We start from the raw sequence: 16,708 nt of genomic DNA, 5'->3' as shown, positions 1-16,708 counted from the left end.
TCACAATGCCAGAGGTCTCGCGAGGGCGTTGCTGGCCTTTTAAGAATTTATACGCTCTTTTCTTGAAGGACCCTAAGTCGAATTGGTTCGGAAATACTTCAGTGGACAGCTGGTTCCACATTGCGGTGGTACGCGGCAAAAACTGTCTTGACAAACCCTCAGTCGTGGAATGGCGGACGTCGAGATGACACGGGTGGAATTTCGTATTCTGCCTCGATGTCCGATGATGAAACTCGGCTCGGTATTAATCCGAACAACTCCTCAAATACGTAGAAGATGCAGAGTGCCCCACATCTCTACGCAACACCAAAGGATCAAGCCGCTCGTAGAGGGATTGGTAGTCGACCATTCGAACCGCTCTTCGTTGTATGCGGTCAAGTGGAAGGAGTTGGGAGCCTCAAGAGGTGAGAACAGTACCTACTACATGTGGGGCCGAATTTGCGCTTTATAGAGTTGCAAGCGGTGGCCCGGGGTGAAGTACTGTCTCGCCTTGCTGAGCACACCAAACTTCTTAATGTCTAACTTAGTCTTTTCTTCCAAATGACCGCGAAGCTGAACGTCGTTCGATATGTCAACGCCAATTATTCCAATGCTGGCTGTGGTTTTAAGAAGGGCGCGGCTAAATTAGATACGCCCTTCTGCAAGTGGTGGGAAATCCGTTTTTTTGTTTACCAAAGTCTTTCTGTGCTGAGTGGTAAAGGTATAATCGGATAATCCGTAGTCGAACATGTTTCCTCGATACGAAATACTGTTCTAATTGAAATTAATTTAAACTCGTGTCTACTTAGTCTCTAGGGCAAACTTGATGAAGTCCGCAAAGCCGTTTACTGACTTAACTTTCGCAATGATTATTTAGAAAAGATATAACACCAATATTGTAATTTATAATAAAACAACATTAAATACATAGTAACTATTTATTCCATTAATTAACATGTATATAAACTACATACTGATAGCAATCAACTAAATAAATATACAACTTAACAAGAGAGAAGCAAGAATTATTAGATTCCTGCCATAAATTGAATTTATTGCAAGCCAAATACTGTTAAATTAAAATAATATTATCACGTAAGTCATTTAGTAGACATTATAGAGTATCAGGATCAAAAAAATTATAAGGGGGCTATAGAAGGCACCAAATGACTACATTGGGAGTCCCAACCGGTATTGTTTTGCTGCTGCTTAAACAATATTTTAAGAATAATAGTTTCGTTACATGTAATACAACCCATTTCTCACAGCTAAAGACCACAAAAACTGCAAATGTTTATATACAGAAATATAATTAATACAAATGTTGCCACCATCAGCAGCAAAGTCCATGCAAATATTCACCTGTTGTTATTCCAACTTCCAAAGCCTTTATCCAATTGTTTTGACTATTTGATACAGCAATATCCATAAAAACAATAACTACACATTATATAATTTAAACCCTTTGCTTACTTTGAATTTTTATTTAATTTATGGGAAAGTGATTGGACGCTTAAGGGTTTTAAATCAAATTTGCATTCAATTCATCTCATTAATTTCTCAGTCATTTATGCAAATAGCAAATAATATAACAAGCCTAAACAGGTGACTCAATGTAACAATTATAATTACCTTCTGAAATTGGTATATGTTACTATATTTGCACATAAGCTACCAATTCCCATAATTTTAAAGGCATTGAATAAATTTTTGGTCTATTCTAAAATTTTAAAGGGCAATGGTGATATGTCAGATGTTCCTACAGAAGTAGTGAAATAGGGTGTGACATCAGAGAGGTAATTACGGGGAATAAGCCCTACAAGAAGAGCTAGTTTGGCAGCAATTGGTGCCTTCTCTTCATCATCTATTATTGTATCTTGGTCAGGCATTACCTGTAAGAACAATTTTTAATTACAACACTACCCTCTACTATCGAACATGACATACTTCATGCAGAAATAATGCTTTGACAGCTCTTGGAACTAGAGTCTAGACTCCAGGGCGTTGAGGCAAAATCACTTTTCAATGATTGGCATTCCAAAAAAAGTGGGCCTTCGAAGCTGAGCCGATCTTTTAAGATGACAATAAAATTTAATCTACTTACTTTATCTGCAATATGTTTGTGAATGAGTCCATCTGAGCCAACATAGAAAGTTGAAAAACCATCATACCACCTAAAACATTACTTTTCATTAATACATTTCCTTTTTTAATGGATTCAATTTTAATATCTATGTTTTAGAATACATAAACTTAAGTCTCACATTTCCTGATCATGGAAAACTTCTTTCATATTCCACAGTTTGTATTTCCAAAACATAAAGAATACTTTTAGACCAGAAATGCCTTTTATACGCCATCTCATTCTGAAAAAAATATCCCATTATACTTGGTATTTCATTAAATAACTTCATTTTAAATGTTAAATTTTTTAACTGTGTCATTATTATGAATACTTTTAAGTAACATAATTTACATCTTGGAACTGATTTTAATAAAATATGTGTTAATGTTATTTATATTTAGTGAAATATACATACTTAATAGTAGAATCTTCTGGGTGTGCTGTAATTTTCATAACATCAAGTTTTACATATGCAAACTTAATATGTCCTATTGTTCTCAGTAAGGCCACTTGCTTAACATAGTGTATTAATCCTCTGAAAAATATATCAAAACTATATTTTAAAAGACATACACAATTACATTATTTGCTTTCAATATAAGGAACTACTAAAGACCATATACCCACTAGTCAAATTATAGTAAAAACTTTTCCTATTTAATATGCAACATGATGTCAGTCCTGCTGACCAGAAAATAGCCTCCAAGACCAGACTTTTTTGTTATATTCCTTCAGGACAGTCCGATATAGGCCTTTTATTGACCAACCCTTAGATGTGATTAGACCACCCCTCCTGGTTCTAAATACTTTAAGAGACTCAGAATCTTTCTGGTTCATTTATTAAATTATGTGGTCAAAATTAAGAAGTTACACTTACACTGTTGTGACACCCCTAATATTGTTTACAAACACTAAGTTTGGATGATAAATAGAGTAGTCAATAGGTTTGAAGAACAATTGTGGCATCTGAAAATAAAAACAAAATATCTTAGTGCTTTTATTAATAATGACAGCTTCTTGTATAATGGGACAGTTTGCTTTAGCTTTGATGTATTTTTTAAATATAGAAACACAAATCCCCTTCTAATAAGGAAAATTATGTTTTCTTTTAAAAGGTCATCCTAGGAATATTTTTTCATTTACTTATATGTATTTAGTAAAGACTACTTAATAATTAATTCAAAAATATTTTGACATACATTATTTGACAGCACATGAAATACTTTCATCAATTGCTCTTCACTGGGCTTGCCTTCTTCAGCAGGGCTCTGGTTTGCCAGTGATGGTGTAACAGGCCCTTGACAGAAAGCTATGGCATCCCTCTCAAAGTCAGATAGACATGTTGGTTCTATCTCCTGAAATATAAACTGACTATTGAAACTCAATAATAAGTGAAAATAAATTAATAAATTTAACAATTCAAAATAAAATCTTTGATTGACATAATTATAACTTGGGCTCACCTCATTATATTTGGTAAAATCTATATAATTCATATTAATAGATGGCAAACTATTCAAATCAAAAGGTAGCCTCCTTGGTTCCACATAATCGTCACTTATAATCTCCACTGATCTTACACCAAGTTCACTAAAATTCTGAACAGCATTTAAATTGTCATAATTTTGTCTAATACCATCACCTGTCCTGTTTAAGGTTAGGTAATTTTTTTGTTGCGTTTTATTTGATAAAGCATCTTCATGGACATAAATATCGTCAATGTTATTATCTACAGTACTTCTAGGTGCAAGCTGGTAGCTAGAAATACGTCGTTTATTCAGGAACTGAAAAAGTAATGAAGAAAGTTACATTTATATTAGGAAGGTCAAACAATATATTTTAAAACAATGAAAGGTTTTAATTTATTATATGCAATAGGACCTATATATGTATTAATATAATAATTTAAGAAAAGCCTTACATCTTCCAAAAATTGTGTCCGAATAGGGATTTTTCGGGACAAACGGTTGGAATGATTTTTGGTCGAAGCAATACCATTGATTGGCAGTAATTTATGTGAAAATGTGCGCAAACAAATCGCCATCCTCACATTTATGTCTGTTTATCCAATATCGAACGAACTTCGATAAAAAACCGAATAAATTTCGCTCTAGAAAAATATACATAACACACTACACATGACAGATGAGAAGGGCTGTACCACAGGTGAGTACTGAGTATTGGCAATTGAATGATGATTGATGACAGATATTGAAACATCAAAATACTTATACTACACCATCATGTTTGCTGATTGGTGCTATAACAGCTGTTAACAGTAAACCGTCAAGTGTCAGTTGTCACTTATTTGATTGGTATTTACAAGATTGTGAAATGTGATTTATAATTTGTATATATATATTAAAGTGTAACAACTATTAGCTTTAAAAAAATTGTATTATTAGTTAGGAGCGCGTGACGGCTTTTTTTTTAGAACAAACGAAGTTGTGTTTTTCCCACAAACATATGAAAATCGTTAAGACTTCACGAGACTGTGCTTGGTTTTGAAATTTATTGTTAGTAGACAAGAAAAATGAACCTGCAAAAACTTCTACCCCGAATACATGGTTATTTATCTAATTTAAATACCGTAAGTAACTTATCTTCAAACAAGGCACACATATAAATATCTTAGTTTTTAATAATTTTATTTCTATTTAGAGCACACCTTTATGCTATACAACCAGACTTCAACATGATAAAATGAATGTTAACGAACATAGAGCTAAAATTATGTCTCGAGGCTTACCAGAAAAGAAACCATTACCGGGTGTAAAAAAAATAATTCTTGTTGCATCAGGAAAAGGTGGAGTGGGGAAAACTACTACAGCTGGTAAGATAATATTATTAATCATTAACTGGGTTAAAATAAATTAGGCATGCAGTCTAAATAACTTTTAAAACTTTTGCACCCTAAAATTTACACCAGTAAAGTAACTCCACATTCCCTCGGAAGGTATCTGGCAAATACATGCTGGTATAATTGTTTTTGTCTCTGTTGGGTTAGATAAATGTTTTGCAATTTTGTTAGGTTTGAGTGTTTTGAATTTACATATTTCAGTTAACCTTGCCTGTGCAATGAAAGTTATAGAGCCTAATAAAGAGATAGGATTACTAGATGCCGATGTGTTTGGTCCATCTGTGCCTATTATGATGAATATAAGTGGAGAACCTATGCTTAATGACAATCACCTAATAGAACCTCTTATAAATTATGGTGTTAAATGGTAAGTAGGAAAATAGCTGCTTTTTTAGTCATGTCATACAAGATAGTATGAAAAAGTAGGCCAGGCGGGCATAATAACAAAATCAAACCTAAGTAACATTACTAATTGTACACCTCACAAAAATCTGGTGAGTATAAAAACATTAATTAGTATATTATCTGTATGACTCTCCTAAAACATTAATATTATATTCATAGTTATTTAGAATTAATTGATTATCTAAACTTTTATTAAAGAGCATTATCTTATTAACTTAAATGGGTTAAAATAATCTCTTTGTATGCAAGTAGCATAGACTTGTATAACAATTTGATTGTTCCAATATTCTTTTAAACAAGTTTTGTTTACAGGTACAATAATCTTTGCAAAAAGGTTTTCTTTATTAGCACATTATAATACAAATAATACTATAATTTATTTATATTTCACTTTTTCCAGCATGTCAATGGGTTTGCTAGTAGCTGGAGAAAATGCAGTGGTCTGGCGTGGTCTAATGGTGATGCAGGCTTTGGAAAGACTGACCAGGCATGTTGCTTGGGGGCCACTTGATTGTCTGGTTGTGGATACTCCTCCTGGCACTGGAGACACACACTTATCACTTGCACAGAACTTGCCTATTGATGGTAAATTACCAATTTAAAGTAAAGTGAATGAGAATAAGATTATGAAAAATTGGGATCCACATTGCTAAGTGTCATTTAACTGGAAGATTATATATAAAATTCAATAAAGCAACTATTATTTTAATATTATTCTTACAGGGGCTATTGTGGTAACAACTCCCCAATCAGCAGCACTACAAGTTACTAAGCGAGGTCTCAACATGTTTGAAAAACTCAAAGTTCCAATCATTGGCCTTGTAGAAAACATGTCTTATGCTATTTGCAAGAATTGTGGCACAAGGAATTTCATTTTTGGAAATGAGACTAAACAGATGGCTGAACAAATGGGTTTAGAAATTATAGAAAGCTTTGAGGTGGACCCTGATATGTCAGAATGTATAAACAGTGGCAAACCAGCAATTTATGCCCTACCAGATAGTATACATGCAGAAAAATATCGTCATTTAGCAAATAAGGTGTTTAAGTATCTATCAAGTAAGGATCAAAAAGAAGCTATTGCCAAGTAAAGTTAAGCATTACTATGGCTATAAGTAGAACAAACTACGCTTTGGAATATGCATAGGAAAGTGTATGTACTGAATCCTAAATTGAGTTTGTTATGGTTGCCTTGTGTTGGAAGGACTAGGTCTCTAAGTATGCAGCTCTTAAATTTTATTGCAACCTTCTCACAAGGTCCATTGTAAGTGTGGTAGTGATCCAATATCTTAAAATATATGGACACACAGTAGTAGAAGTAAAATCATCAATATATTAATGTCCAAACAATTTGAATCCTTAATTTGGCATGCAGTTATACAAGTTACAATACATATGATTTCTAAAAGTACAAACATTTTAAGAATTTAATTTTCACCAAATATAATACACCATCAAAATAGTTTCTGTGCATCAGGTTTGCTGGTGAATAATTAACAGATAAATTGAACCTAATAATTAAACCCTGATATAATGCCACAAACATGGCTAAGTTTGTATCCTGGGGAAGAATAATGTTTTAGTATACATATTTACAAACAAAATCCCTACAGACCATATTTTATTGTATATCACATATTGTAGTAACCTTAGTATCGGATATCAAAACTACATTCTAATCAGATTTATACACTTGTTGTTGACATGTGAATATGCGAAAATGTTTAATTAGAATTTTATTTAAAATCTCACATTTTAATTAAAAATAGCAATCTAGTTGTTGGAATTGTGTTTATTAAATTTTTTACAAATAAATCTGTTATATAAAATGATGTTCTCTTTCTTAAACAATAAACACTATGGCAAACTTGGCTTCTTTGTATTCAGGGATAAGACAAAAGAAATGAAATAAAAATACTATAAAAATATATCTTTTAAATATGTACAGTTAAAATACATGGTAAATAGTAGATAAATGAATTTAAGTACAGTATGTATACTGTTCCAAGTAAATTCGGAATAAATTTTAAAAACTTCAAGACACACAACAACAATTTAGAATTATAAAAGCGAGAAAGTCACAGAGAAGTAATAACACTTTAAAAAATATGTTGTATATAAAAATTGGATTGCTATACTAAAATACAATAATTGTCACCAACACTCGATGCGTTTCATAAATTCACACTTGACGCCGATAGTTAAATGTATTATAGATGTAAAAACTTATTGCTTAGTTTGCGCGCTTTATGAACCAATAATTTCTTTAAAATCGACCATAAGACGCTAATAAAAACTTAAAAATTTGCAATATAGAATAAGAAAAACAACTAAAATCTTGCTTAATTTACCTAAAACTAATTGGGCCACTAAAACAAAAGGAATGTGAAGGAAATCCAAATAAGTTTTACTAATCTAACAGTCTATATTGGATCTAATGTTAAAGACTGTATTAATTCTACTCCTAGCCAAAGCCAATATATAGCATCATTAAGATCTTGCACAGGTTAATTGTCAGCAGTCATACCTTGGTCGTCAAATCTCAGTTTTAAAATAAAAATACCACAACCATCAAAAACGTGCAAACTAAACAGTATGGCGTATATTTACATAACACGACAACCTCATTCACAACAGCCTAGTTAACAACAATGTCCCTTCATAAAGTTCGCACTACCACTTCTTCTTGTGTTCGTCCATACTCACTCCACCCGGCCCGAGGTACACAATCATTAGAAGACCCCCAATGACTGATAGTGTCTGGAAATAATAACAAATTAAGACACATGTAAATTGTCAATTTTATTTACAATTACTTTAAGTGACATTCCTTATAATTTTATCATGTTATAACTTTATATTTATAATAACTCAAAACAAATATAAAAAAATTTCTAAAGCTATCAGAAATACAGTTCTTCTGTTTTACACTGTGTAGTCTTACTAGAAGGTTTGGTGCTAGTTTCTACAATGCAATACATAATAGTAGAGTCTGGCTAATGAAAAATCCCTAAAAGTTTGATATATTTTGTGGATTAAACTTACTTGATTTTATTTTATAATTTTTTATATTGATTGTTACTGATGTTGATTTTCAAATAATTCAATTATTTTCTTTACCTTATTACCTATTCATTTTACTACTTATTATTGAAAATGGTTGAATATAATACATGAGTAAGGAATTTAAATGAAGAACTCACCTGGAAAAAGTCATATTTAAGGAAGTCCCTGAGTGGTTTATAACTGGGTACAGCCCACCACGCGTTGTGGTACAGATTAAGTACTGAGAGTACCAGTACCAACATTAGAGCAGACAGTTTAGTGCGGTAACCGACCGTCACGAGAATCATGAGAATACTTCCCAGCAAGTCTTGTACGATCTGAAAATAGATAGTTTATTTAAGTCAAGAAATAATACAAAGCATTTTAATTTCAAAAATGGGCAAATTTTTATGATTTCGTTAAACGTAAATGTATTTAGTTTCCGCTGTAATAATGTGTTAGAATCTACTCTGAGTAACTCAGAATGCTGTTTTTTTAATGTATGAGTATTGGTTTCAAAGTCAAGGTTTATAACCACAATTTTTTGAATTCTCAAGAATCAGTGAAAGATAAAACATGACTTTCGATATATTTGTACATTGTAAAATACACCTTAAGTTAAATAAATACAGACGATTTATTGATTGTGATTCACAAAATATTAATTATTAGTAAACACAATTTGATTCTAGAGGTAAGTTTTTGTATGGGTAATGGTTATTTTAGCTACTAAATATAGCTAAAATAGCATAAAAAATAATTTATATTTATTAAGACATAATAAATTGTAGGAATATTAAAATAGGTAAATTATCCTCAATCCTTCTATTTATAGTCAAGTCGATTGAGCACGCTATTCTCATAATTTAACGGGTCACTACGTAAAGTTATTTTTATTGTAATACTAAATTTAGAGTCCAACAGAGTGCCAAAATTGCCACAAAATAATAATAATCAGTTATTGTTTTAACAATAAAGAAAGAAGTTCATAACAGGGCAACTTTATTTTATAATAATTTCAATTATTTATCTTACCTGTAAGAATGAGATTTCGAATCTTAACAAGGTGATAAACATGAATGCCAACAGGATCCTTCCAGCTAATTGCAGGTACGACTTCGGCTTGTTTTCACCAAGGGAAGGTACGCCTGCGAAGAGGCTTCGTCCCTCAGCTCGGGCCTCTGCCAAGACTAGTAACAGAGCTCCAATGAGGGCTAAGTTTCGTAGTAGAAATTGCATATCCCATAATATGCTGTATGCGAATGTCTGAAAAGCAATTTACTACTATTAAAGGCACGCAAATATTATGGATTCAATATCAATAGTATTATATTATTACTGGTGCTTGTAATAATTCAAATTTGATTTAGACCTTTGATTGAACTAATACCCTGAATGACGAAAATTCTATATGCATACTCATTGGTCCTGACGACTCATTAGTTAGTACCCCTGACTGCGAGACGAACATCGTTGTGATGAGCATTTGGTGTTGTGCTTAGGTCTTGGGTGTTTAAATATATATTTATATGTCTATCTATTTATAATATGTATATACATATATCCGTTGTGTAGTACCCATAACACAAGCTTCACCAGCTTAGCTTGGGACTCAGTCAATTGGTGTGAAGTCTTAAAAAAAAAAAAAAATATGGAGAGGCTTCCTGGATTCTATTAGAATTTGTTGTGATAGTATCATTACAGGTGCGGACTGTTATGGACAGTTTTTCTTACGCAAATATAATAAGTTATATGTTACTTTACTGGCGAATGTTTAAACCAATATAATTGCTAAAAACAGATTTTTAAGTTTAAAATAATAGGAATTAAAAACATTTGGTTACCTGTAACACTACAATAAAGAAAAGTACTCCACATGCTATGTCAACCTTCCATCTTCCCAATACCATGACACATCCACCCAGCTGACCGAATAGATTTACTATCTGTGAAAATTAAAATATCACATAGAATTTTTAGCAATACGACGTCAAAATCATTATTAAACTAAAAAAATATGTTTCTTTGTCCATTCAGTAGCACTAAAACATATTGGTACAATAAAAACAGTTATACATTAAAATATTGTTGCGTAGATAACAAAATATTAACCATAAAACAATGTGTGCAACAGCAATATACTACGAAATAATGCATTGTAGTGCAATTTAAAAAGCCGTTTTATACATTTGACTGAAGCATGCTTTAAACAACATAAACAAGAATGTGCTAAATAAACGTTTAAAACAAAGATTTTAATTGTTTAAAAATAGCTACGTTATCGGTTTTATTAAAACAGAACTTTCAAGGTCTCTATATATATAAAGGGCGGTCCAACTAGTGACGTCAATAAAATTTTTGAAGTTATACTTCTTTAGGCGCGTTATGAAAAATTGATGAGAGTGAAATTTAACGATGCGCACGCACCGTGACACTAAATTAACAGAATGAAGTTGCCCACGGAAGATCCTACGGCGTTGGACATAATTTAAAAACAACATTCAAATAATAATAGAATTTATGTTACACTTAAAATGTAAGAGAATAATAATAAATATTTATTAATTTAATTTTTCAAATGTAAACTGAACTTTATTGACTATAATGACACCTTTTCCAGTCTTTGATTATTTAATTGTAATTAATTATTTGCATGCAATCAAAAACTATTTTTAATAATGCCAAAGAAGTATAACTTCTTACACGCGTACATAAGTACACGCACTCTTTACTTTTCGTACATCCCCCCCCCCCCAGGTGTGAGGAATCTAAAAGCAAATTATTGACGTCACTAGTTGGACCACCTGTATGTACATATAAATTTGTTTTTTTTAAGTCGTACCTATTTAAGTAGGTAAACAACAATGGACTTTGATATTTAGGTTTAAAATACTTCTGCAGCATTACTTATAAATCTGTTTTAAAATTCAAATGAAAACATAATTTTTTACTGTACAATTTAAAACAATCTCCACGCTTTTATAAAATTGTACAAAGCTATGAGTTAGATAAAGGAAATAGGCCATATAGTGTGAAATTACTGTACTAAAAACACCACTACTGTAGTAATCAGTAACCTATTACGTGTGATGTATAAAAACGTTTGCCACTTTCAACTTCCATTCTACGTGACTTCGGATTTCGGCAAGTGAAAGTGGTTGACGCGCCGGCTTTTTTGCGTGGCGTTCCATCTACTTAAATCGGTTAAACGGTCAAGGCTGACCACTTCGTTTCAATGGACGTCTTCACGGATATTCATCAATTCGTTTTGAATACTGCGTATAAGTGATAAAAAGACAATTATACGAATATTACCTCGTCAAATGGCGCATAATTATTATCAGAAATTAAATCCGTTTTTTATTATTAACAACAAGGTATAAAAATATAGTATAGATAGATAACAAAGATAGTTAATATAATGTTAGCAAGGAACATAAAATATTCCTAAAAAATCTAAAATTTGCCTGAATTATTAGGTTTATTAAGAATATTTGTTAAAATATTTAACTAGATACCTTACATTACTAATATTATTTAGTTTTATGTTTATATTTGTCTTGAATAAGAATTACAAAGCACTCAAATAATATATTAGTGTATTTCACAAAACTGTGCAATAATTAGGCAAACATTACAAACTCACTGACCCTGAAACGTAAATGAGATTTTAAATAATACAATTATATAAATCAACAAAATTTTTGATTCTATATTTAACTTAAGGCTAAATTTAACAAAACCTAAAATGCATGTTTTAAACGTTATTCAGTTGTGTTGACCCAATCTTTTATTTTTAACAGGCACTAATTATACACATGCAAAATAGATACTCTAGCAGCTAGCTAATGACATTTTATTGGTAGACAAATATATTTAATGAAGTTTAAATTACACTTTCCTCATCATATTTGCTAATATGATTTCTCATTTATACTTTAATAGGGTTACCTTATTATCAACTTATAATGGTATATTTAGTGATCTAAGAAAATCACTTTAAACTGTAATTAAATTATTGTACAATTTGAGATAGTTTAAAAAGTTATTCAATTACAAGGCAGCTACTATAATAATCTTACTTGCCAAATCAATAACAACAAAATTGTACTTACAACAAACATAGTTGCAAGAAATTTCCCACAGCCCCATGACATATCCATGTAATCTCTTTGTTCTGACCATTGGAACCACATCCGAAGACCATCTTCGAGGAATGTGGAAATGAGACATAATCGTGCTACTGTTGGCAGGATATGTTTGCCCTTTCTTATTACCTAAAAAAATTAACTATATTTTTTTATTCATTATCAAATTACTTACATAACATTTGAAATATATGTTAATTATTTCACCAGATAAGCATGTCCATTATGAATATTGAAATTTATTACCTCAGATAGCAAGATAAGAAATGTTTTGTAAAACTTATAATTTTAACAAAAAACATAATTAATTAAAGATCAACAAATTTATTAACATTATTTAAAATTCTAAAATCATTATTTGTTAAGCTTTGTACATTGGAATTCAGATTGAGGCCTCCCTAGTAAGTCAGAACCCTGTGACAGGGAAGCCTCCAAGCAAGTTATATAAATTTTATTTATAGAAGACAAATTATTAACAGATGTTATTTTTGGGAAATAAAGAAATTAAGCCTGTATGTGACCTTTAAAGGCCACTATTAAAATATGTAAACACCCGTACAATAGATTACATAGTGTGCATTTTTATTTTATCAACATTGTTTTAACACCATCCTAAGACTTAAAATGTATGGACTTAAATAGATATCTTATCTCATACACTTTCACTTATTGAGTAATGCTGAATGAATTAAAGACGTTTTGTGATATGAAATATATGTCTCTATATATAAACTTATAATAATAAATAAGGAAATAAACATGTTTTGAAAAGTTTTAATTTCCGTCTTCCACTCCACCTGTAGAGTTAATTTTTGACACTATTAGAACAACCATACCTTGTGTTTTTGGCCAAGTGAAAAGTCTTGGTATTTCTGTTTCAGTGAATTTTTATAAATGCTTAAGACTGTCATACTGAGAAAAGAAATATAAGAGATTCAGAAAACCTATCCAGTGACGTGACAAAAGTTATGAAAGTACATAAGGATAGACGGCATTATGTAGTGATTTACTTTACGCAAAATTATATTATTGCAGCAGTGCTCACCTGGTCGGCGATGTCTTCAGCGGTAGACACATATTCATTAGGAATCTGCATTTTTCACCATAAGTTCACTAACACTACCACTGCAACGAAATCAGACTGTCGTCAAGCTTGTCGCTGTCGGCCGTCGAATGACGTGTGGACAGTTGGATACACTTCCTGATCAGTTAAGCAATTTATATATCAATAATGATGTAACAAGATAATAAACGTGAAGTTATTTTAATTAAAAACAATTACATACTTTTTTAATATTATGAGAAAGTAATTGACTTAAAAATAGCTTAGGAAGGTAATTTAAAATAAATAAGACTTACTTCACCGGATGTTTTTATTAGAATATAAATGTCAAAATTAATGTCACATCTCGTTTAACTATGAAATAATTCCACTAGGCCATATAATTATTGATTAAATTATTAATAAAGTAAAACGGTTATACTTTAACATCACTTTAAAAAAGAAACATTAATTATATATTATTCTATATACTTTTGTGTCATCTGTGACTTGATGACAGACGTCATAATTTAGATAAACTTGTATTGTCTGTGAACATATTGTAACTCAAAAATAATATGCCTTTTGTTGTTTGGTTAAGTAATAAGTTCATAAACTAATGTATTAACCCTAAGCTTGTTTAAATTACTAGAAAATTAGAAAAGGTATCCTGTTATTATTTTGGTTTGTAACAAATCAAATATTTCAAAATTAAATAAAAAAACTAACTTTCCAGGTTTTATACATATAGAAAATGCTGGAAGTAACATGTAACGACCGATTAGGAAAGAAAGTTCGTGTAAAATGTAATCCTGACGATACTGTTGGAGACCTTAAAAAGTTAATAGCAGCACAAACAGGAACCAGGTACGATAAAATTGTCCTGAAGAAATGGTATACTGTGTTCAAAGACCATATCCGACTCTCAGATTGTATCCTTTTGAAATATATTTAACATAGAATAGTTTAAATTTCCTAGTTTTAAAAAGAAAAGTATCTTAAAGCTTTGGTATTTTAATGTGCCTACTAGGCATTTTTTTAAAAGCTGCCTCTCAACCGCATGTACCTCTAAAAAAAAACCTTAGAATTATAAACAGAACCCTAAGTTATTCAATAAGCTTATTTCTATTTAAAAAAACAAAATGACCATCTAAAAGTTCAGGTGTATTTGTCCCATACAACTGGCTTTTCTTATATATTTCCTAAAACTTAAGATTAAGGGTGGAGACAGTTGTATTTTAAAATTGCTTATATTCTGCTTTATTCTAATATAATTTTACTTAACTAGAGAATCAGATGAAATTCATGATGGAATGAATTTAGAGCTGTATTATCAATAAGAAACAAAAAAAATAACATTTCAAGAAATTTTACAACCCAGTTTGAATTGATGGTCAATTTGAAGATGTCCATGACCAGGAAATTTATAACAAAATCAATAATGAGGACAATGTGTCTAATGTGAATTTCACTAAGATATAAAAAAGTAAAAAGATAAAGTTTTTTATTGCCATTTATTTGGAACTTTGATTGTATATATAACTTAATACGAAGCAGTATTGCCCTAGTGGCTTCAGCATGCACAGCAAAGAAAGTTGCAGTGCACCAATTTTCTATAATAACAAGCTGCTAATGCTGGCACATATTGGTACTTTTGCTCGAAAAGAGGGCATTTACTTATATTTTTGAAATTATACTTCTTTAGGCGCGTTATGAAAAATTGATGAGAGTGAAATTTTACGATGCGCGCGCACCGTGACACAAAATTATCAGTATAAAGTTCTAGGTGGCATGAAAATCGATAATAACTATGTTCAAGTTGTATATTCTAGTATTTTTATATTTAGAACACTTGTTTCGTAACAACTAACAGTACAATTAAACAGTGTGAATAATTAAATATTATCTTGGTGTTTTTATTAAATCAATTTCATATACGACGGTGTTAGTATTTACTAATAATAATTTTATTGATTAATTTTAATATTTATCGTTAATCACTACTGCATTTTAGTTTTTTTTTCCATACGCCAAAGAAGTATAATTTCTAACGCGTGTACATAAGTACACACACTCTTTTTTTAACAATTAGAAGTTTTATTGAAGTGAAACTTGTTTTAAGGCGCAAGAGGGTAAAATTTTTACGGAACGTCACGATGACGTGCTGCGTTTTTGTCGAAGAAACGTGAGATAGCGATTGAAACCGATTGATAGAGAGTGAGAAGGTCGAATTACCTACCTTATAGCAATTCTATTTTTTTAATTTAAAATTTCGTAAAGAGAATTTATGAAATCTCAAATGCCAAATTGTAAATTGAAATGCCACGTTAATTGTATTATCGAAGAAATAAATTAAAAAAAAATATAATTTGTAGATATTAATTTTCAACACTTAATATTTTAATGACAATTAAATTTCTAACATATTTCCCTCCCTCTAAGTCTCGGAAATCTAAAGTTTTAGATTTGTATAAATATGAACAAGACTTAAACATTAGTTTTCCAAAGAAGTTTCACTTCTGACATGTGTACATGGCCTCATAGCCTAGCGGTCTTATTAATTGGCAGCTATGTGAGGGGTACCGGGTTCGAGGGCAAGATTTAATTTAAATTTGTTCTCGGCCTTTGGGAGGGTTGTGCGGTACCGGGCGAGTGCCTAAACCGTATACGGAGGACATGGTCGAATTTCTAAGGCAAAAAGCACGAATTATAAAAATCTCATACTTGACGCTGGCTAATGCACAAACCGTGCCAGAGCCATTAAAAAAAAACTGATTTTTGTTTTACTGAAAACCTTTTGACCTTCTGTTCCATAGACAATTATTCTGAAACGTTTGATCAACTTTCATAGAACTACAAAGCCGGAATTACATTACGAAATTAGTGGCGTGAATGGAAAATCAGCTTCACAAAAGTAGTTTCCATATATGCGAAAGTAATTTCATAAAATAATTAGTGTCGTGAAATCCTCAGTATCGCAGTAACTATGGCCCCATCAGCATCAAAGCTTTATTTTTCTATACTCAATGTAGCTAAAGAGATGCTTCTCCATATACAAAAGACTATTAAGAAAAAAGTTCCATCATGAAATTAGTTGCATGAGA

The 16,708-nt window shown here is 31.1% G+C and overlaps 4 protein-coding genes across 5 annotated transcripts; 2 read left to right on the top strand and 2 right to left on the bottom strand.

Annotated features, from left to right (window-relative positions):
• Positions 1-903: 903 nt before the first annotated feature.
• LOC125048478 lies at positions 904-4,277 on the bottom strand. Its single transcript, XM_047647166.1, has 8 exons — positions 4,026-4,277; positions 3,568-3,888; positions 3,304-3,459; positions 2,982-3,070; positions 2,520-2,639; positions 2,244-2,345; positions 2,084-2,153; positions 904-1,871 (listed from the first exon to the last, which is right to left on the bottom strand). Exons 1-8 carry the CDS (start codon positions 4,146-4,148, stop codon positions 1,695-1,697), a joined length of 1,158 nt encoding a protein of 385 aa, XP_047503122.1. The 5' UTR covers positions 4,149-4,277; the 3' UTR covers positions 904-1,694.
• A 174-nt stretch (positions 4,278-4,451) lies between these two features.
• LOC125048479 (iron-sulfur protein NUBPL) lies at positions 4,452-8,162 on the top strand. The gene is made up of 5 exons (XM_047647167.1): positions 4,452-4,694; positions 4,766-4,937; positions 5,166-5,331; positions 5,770-5,954; positions 6,093-8,162. The coding sequence occupies exons 1-5, from the start codon at positions 4,638-4,640 to the stop codon at positions 6,458-6,460; spliced, it is 948 nt and encodes a 315-aa protein (XP_047503123.1). The 5' UTR covers positions 4,452-4,637; the 3' UTR covers positions 6,461-8,162.
• Positions 7,285-13,760, bottom strand: LOC125048480 (surfeit locus protein 4 homolog). Its single transcript, XM_047647168.1, has 6 exons — positions 13,608-13,760; positions 12,530-12,691; positions 10,259-10,360; positions 9,450-9,680; positions 8,573-8,752; positions 7,285-8,129 (listed from the first exon to the last, which is right to left on the bottom strand). Exons 1-6 carry the CDS (start codon positions 13,656-13,658, stop codon positions 8,043-8,045), a joined length of 813 nt encoding a protein of 270 aa, XP_047503124.1. The 5' UTR covers positions 13,659-13,760; the 3' UTR covers positions 7,285-8,042.
• A 373-nt stretch (positions 13,761-14,133) lies between these two features.
• On the top strand, positions 14,134-15,108 carry LOC125048481 (ubiquitin-like protein 5). Of its 2 annotated transcripts, none has more exons than XM_047647169.1 (3): positions 14,134-14,269; positions 14,341-14,536; positions 14,901-15,108. In XM_047647169.1, exons 2-3 carry the CDS (start codon positions 14,359-14,361, stop codon positions 14,942-14,944), a joined length of 222 nt encoding a protein of 73 aa, XP_047503125.1. In that variant the 5' UTR covers positions 14,134-14,269; positions 14,341-14,358; the 3' UTR covers positions 14,945-15,108. The 2 variants fall into 2 exon arrangements, with proteins under 2 accessions (XP_047503125.1, XP_047503126.1); XM_047647170.1 differs by having other exon boundaries at positions 14,136-14,269; positions 14,356-14,536.
• The last annotated feature ends 1,600 nt before the right edge of the window (positions 15,109-16,708 follow it).

Source organism: Pieris napi, chromosome 3 (assembly GCF_905475465.1).
Source record: "Pieris napi chromosome 3, ilPieNapi1.2, whole genome shotgun sequence".
In the NCBI taxonomy this organism is placed as follows: domain Eukaryota; kingdom Metazoa; phylum Arthropoda; class Insecta; order Lepidoptera; family Pieridae; genus Pieris; species Pieris napi.
The sequence above is the reverse complement of the archived record's forward strand: the minus strand, read 5'-3'. Positions and strand labels throughout refer to the sequence as shown.

What these genes read in the sequence shown, in the direction of transcription:
- LOC125048478 (XM_047647166.1), bottom strand. Translation starts at nt 4,148, where the DNA reads ATGGCGATTTGTTTGCGCACATTTTCACATAAATTACTGCCAATCAAT. An exon ending in ATTAGGGGTGTCACAACAGT is followed by an intron (nt 2,640 to 2,981) that starts GTAAGTGTAACT and finishes TATATTTTTCAG; the next exon opens with AGGATTAATACACTATGTTA. An exon ending in ACAAACATATTGCAGATAAA is followed by an intron (nt 1,872 to 2,083) that starts GTAAGTAGATTA and finishes TTGTTCTTACAG; the next exon opens with GTAATGCCTGACCAAGATAC.
- LOC125048479 (XM_047647167.1), top strand. Translation starts at nt 4,638, where the DNA reads ATGAACCTGCAAAAACTTCTACCCCGAATACATGGTTATTTATCTAAT. An exon ending in ATTTATCTAATTTAAATACC is followed by an intron (nt 4,695 to 4,765) that starts GTAAGTAACTTA and finishes ATTTCTATTTAG; the next exon opens with AGCACACCTTTATGCTATAC. An exon ending in ACAGAACTTGCCTATTGATG is followed by an intron (nt 5,955 to 6,092) that starts GTAAATTACCAA and finishes TTATTCTTACAG; the next exon opens with GGGCTATTGTGGTAACAACT.
- LOC125048480 (XM_047647168.1), bottom strand. Translation starts at nt 13,658, where the DNA reads ATGCAGATTCCTAATGAATATGTGTCTACCGCTGAAGACATCGCCGAC. An exon ending in TCGAAATCTCATTCTTACAG is followed by an intron (nt 8,753 to 9,449) that starts GTAAGATAAATA and finishes ATCTATTTTCAG; the next exon opens with ATCGTACAAGACTTGCTGGG. An exon ending in TTAAATATGACTTTTTCCAG is followed by an intron (nt 8,130 to 8,572) that starts GTGAGTTCTTCA and finishes TATTATTTCCAG; the next exon opens with ACACTATCAGTCATTGGGGG.
- LOC125048481 (XM_047647169.1), top strand. Translation starts at nt 14,359, where the DNA reads ATGCTGGAAGTAACATGTAACGACCGATTAGGAAAGAAAGTTCGTGTA. An exon ending in CCATATCCGACTCTCAGATT is followed by an intron (nt 14,537 to 14,900) that starts GTATCCTTTTGA and finishes CTAGAGAATCAG; the next exon opens with ATGAAATTCATGATGGAATG.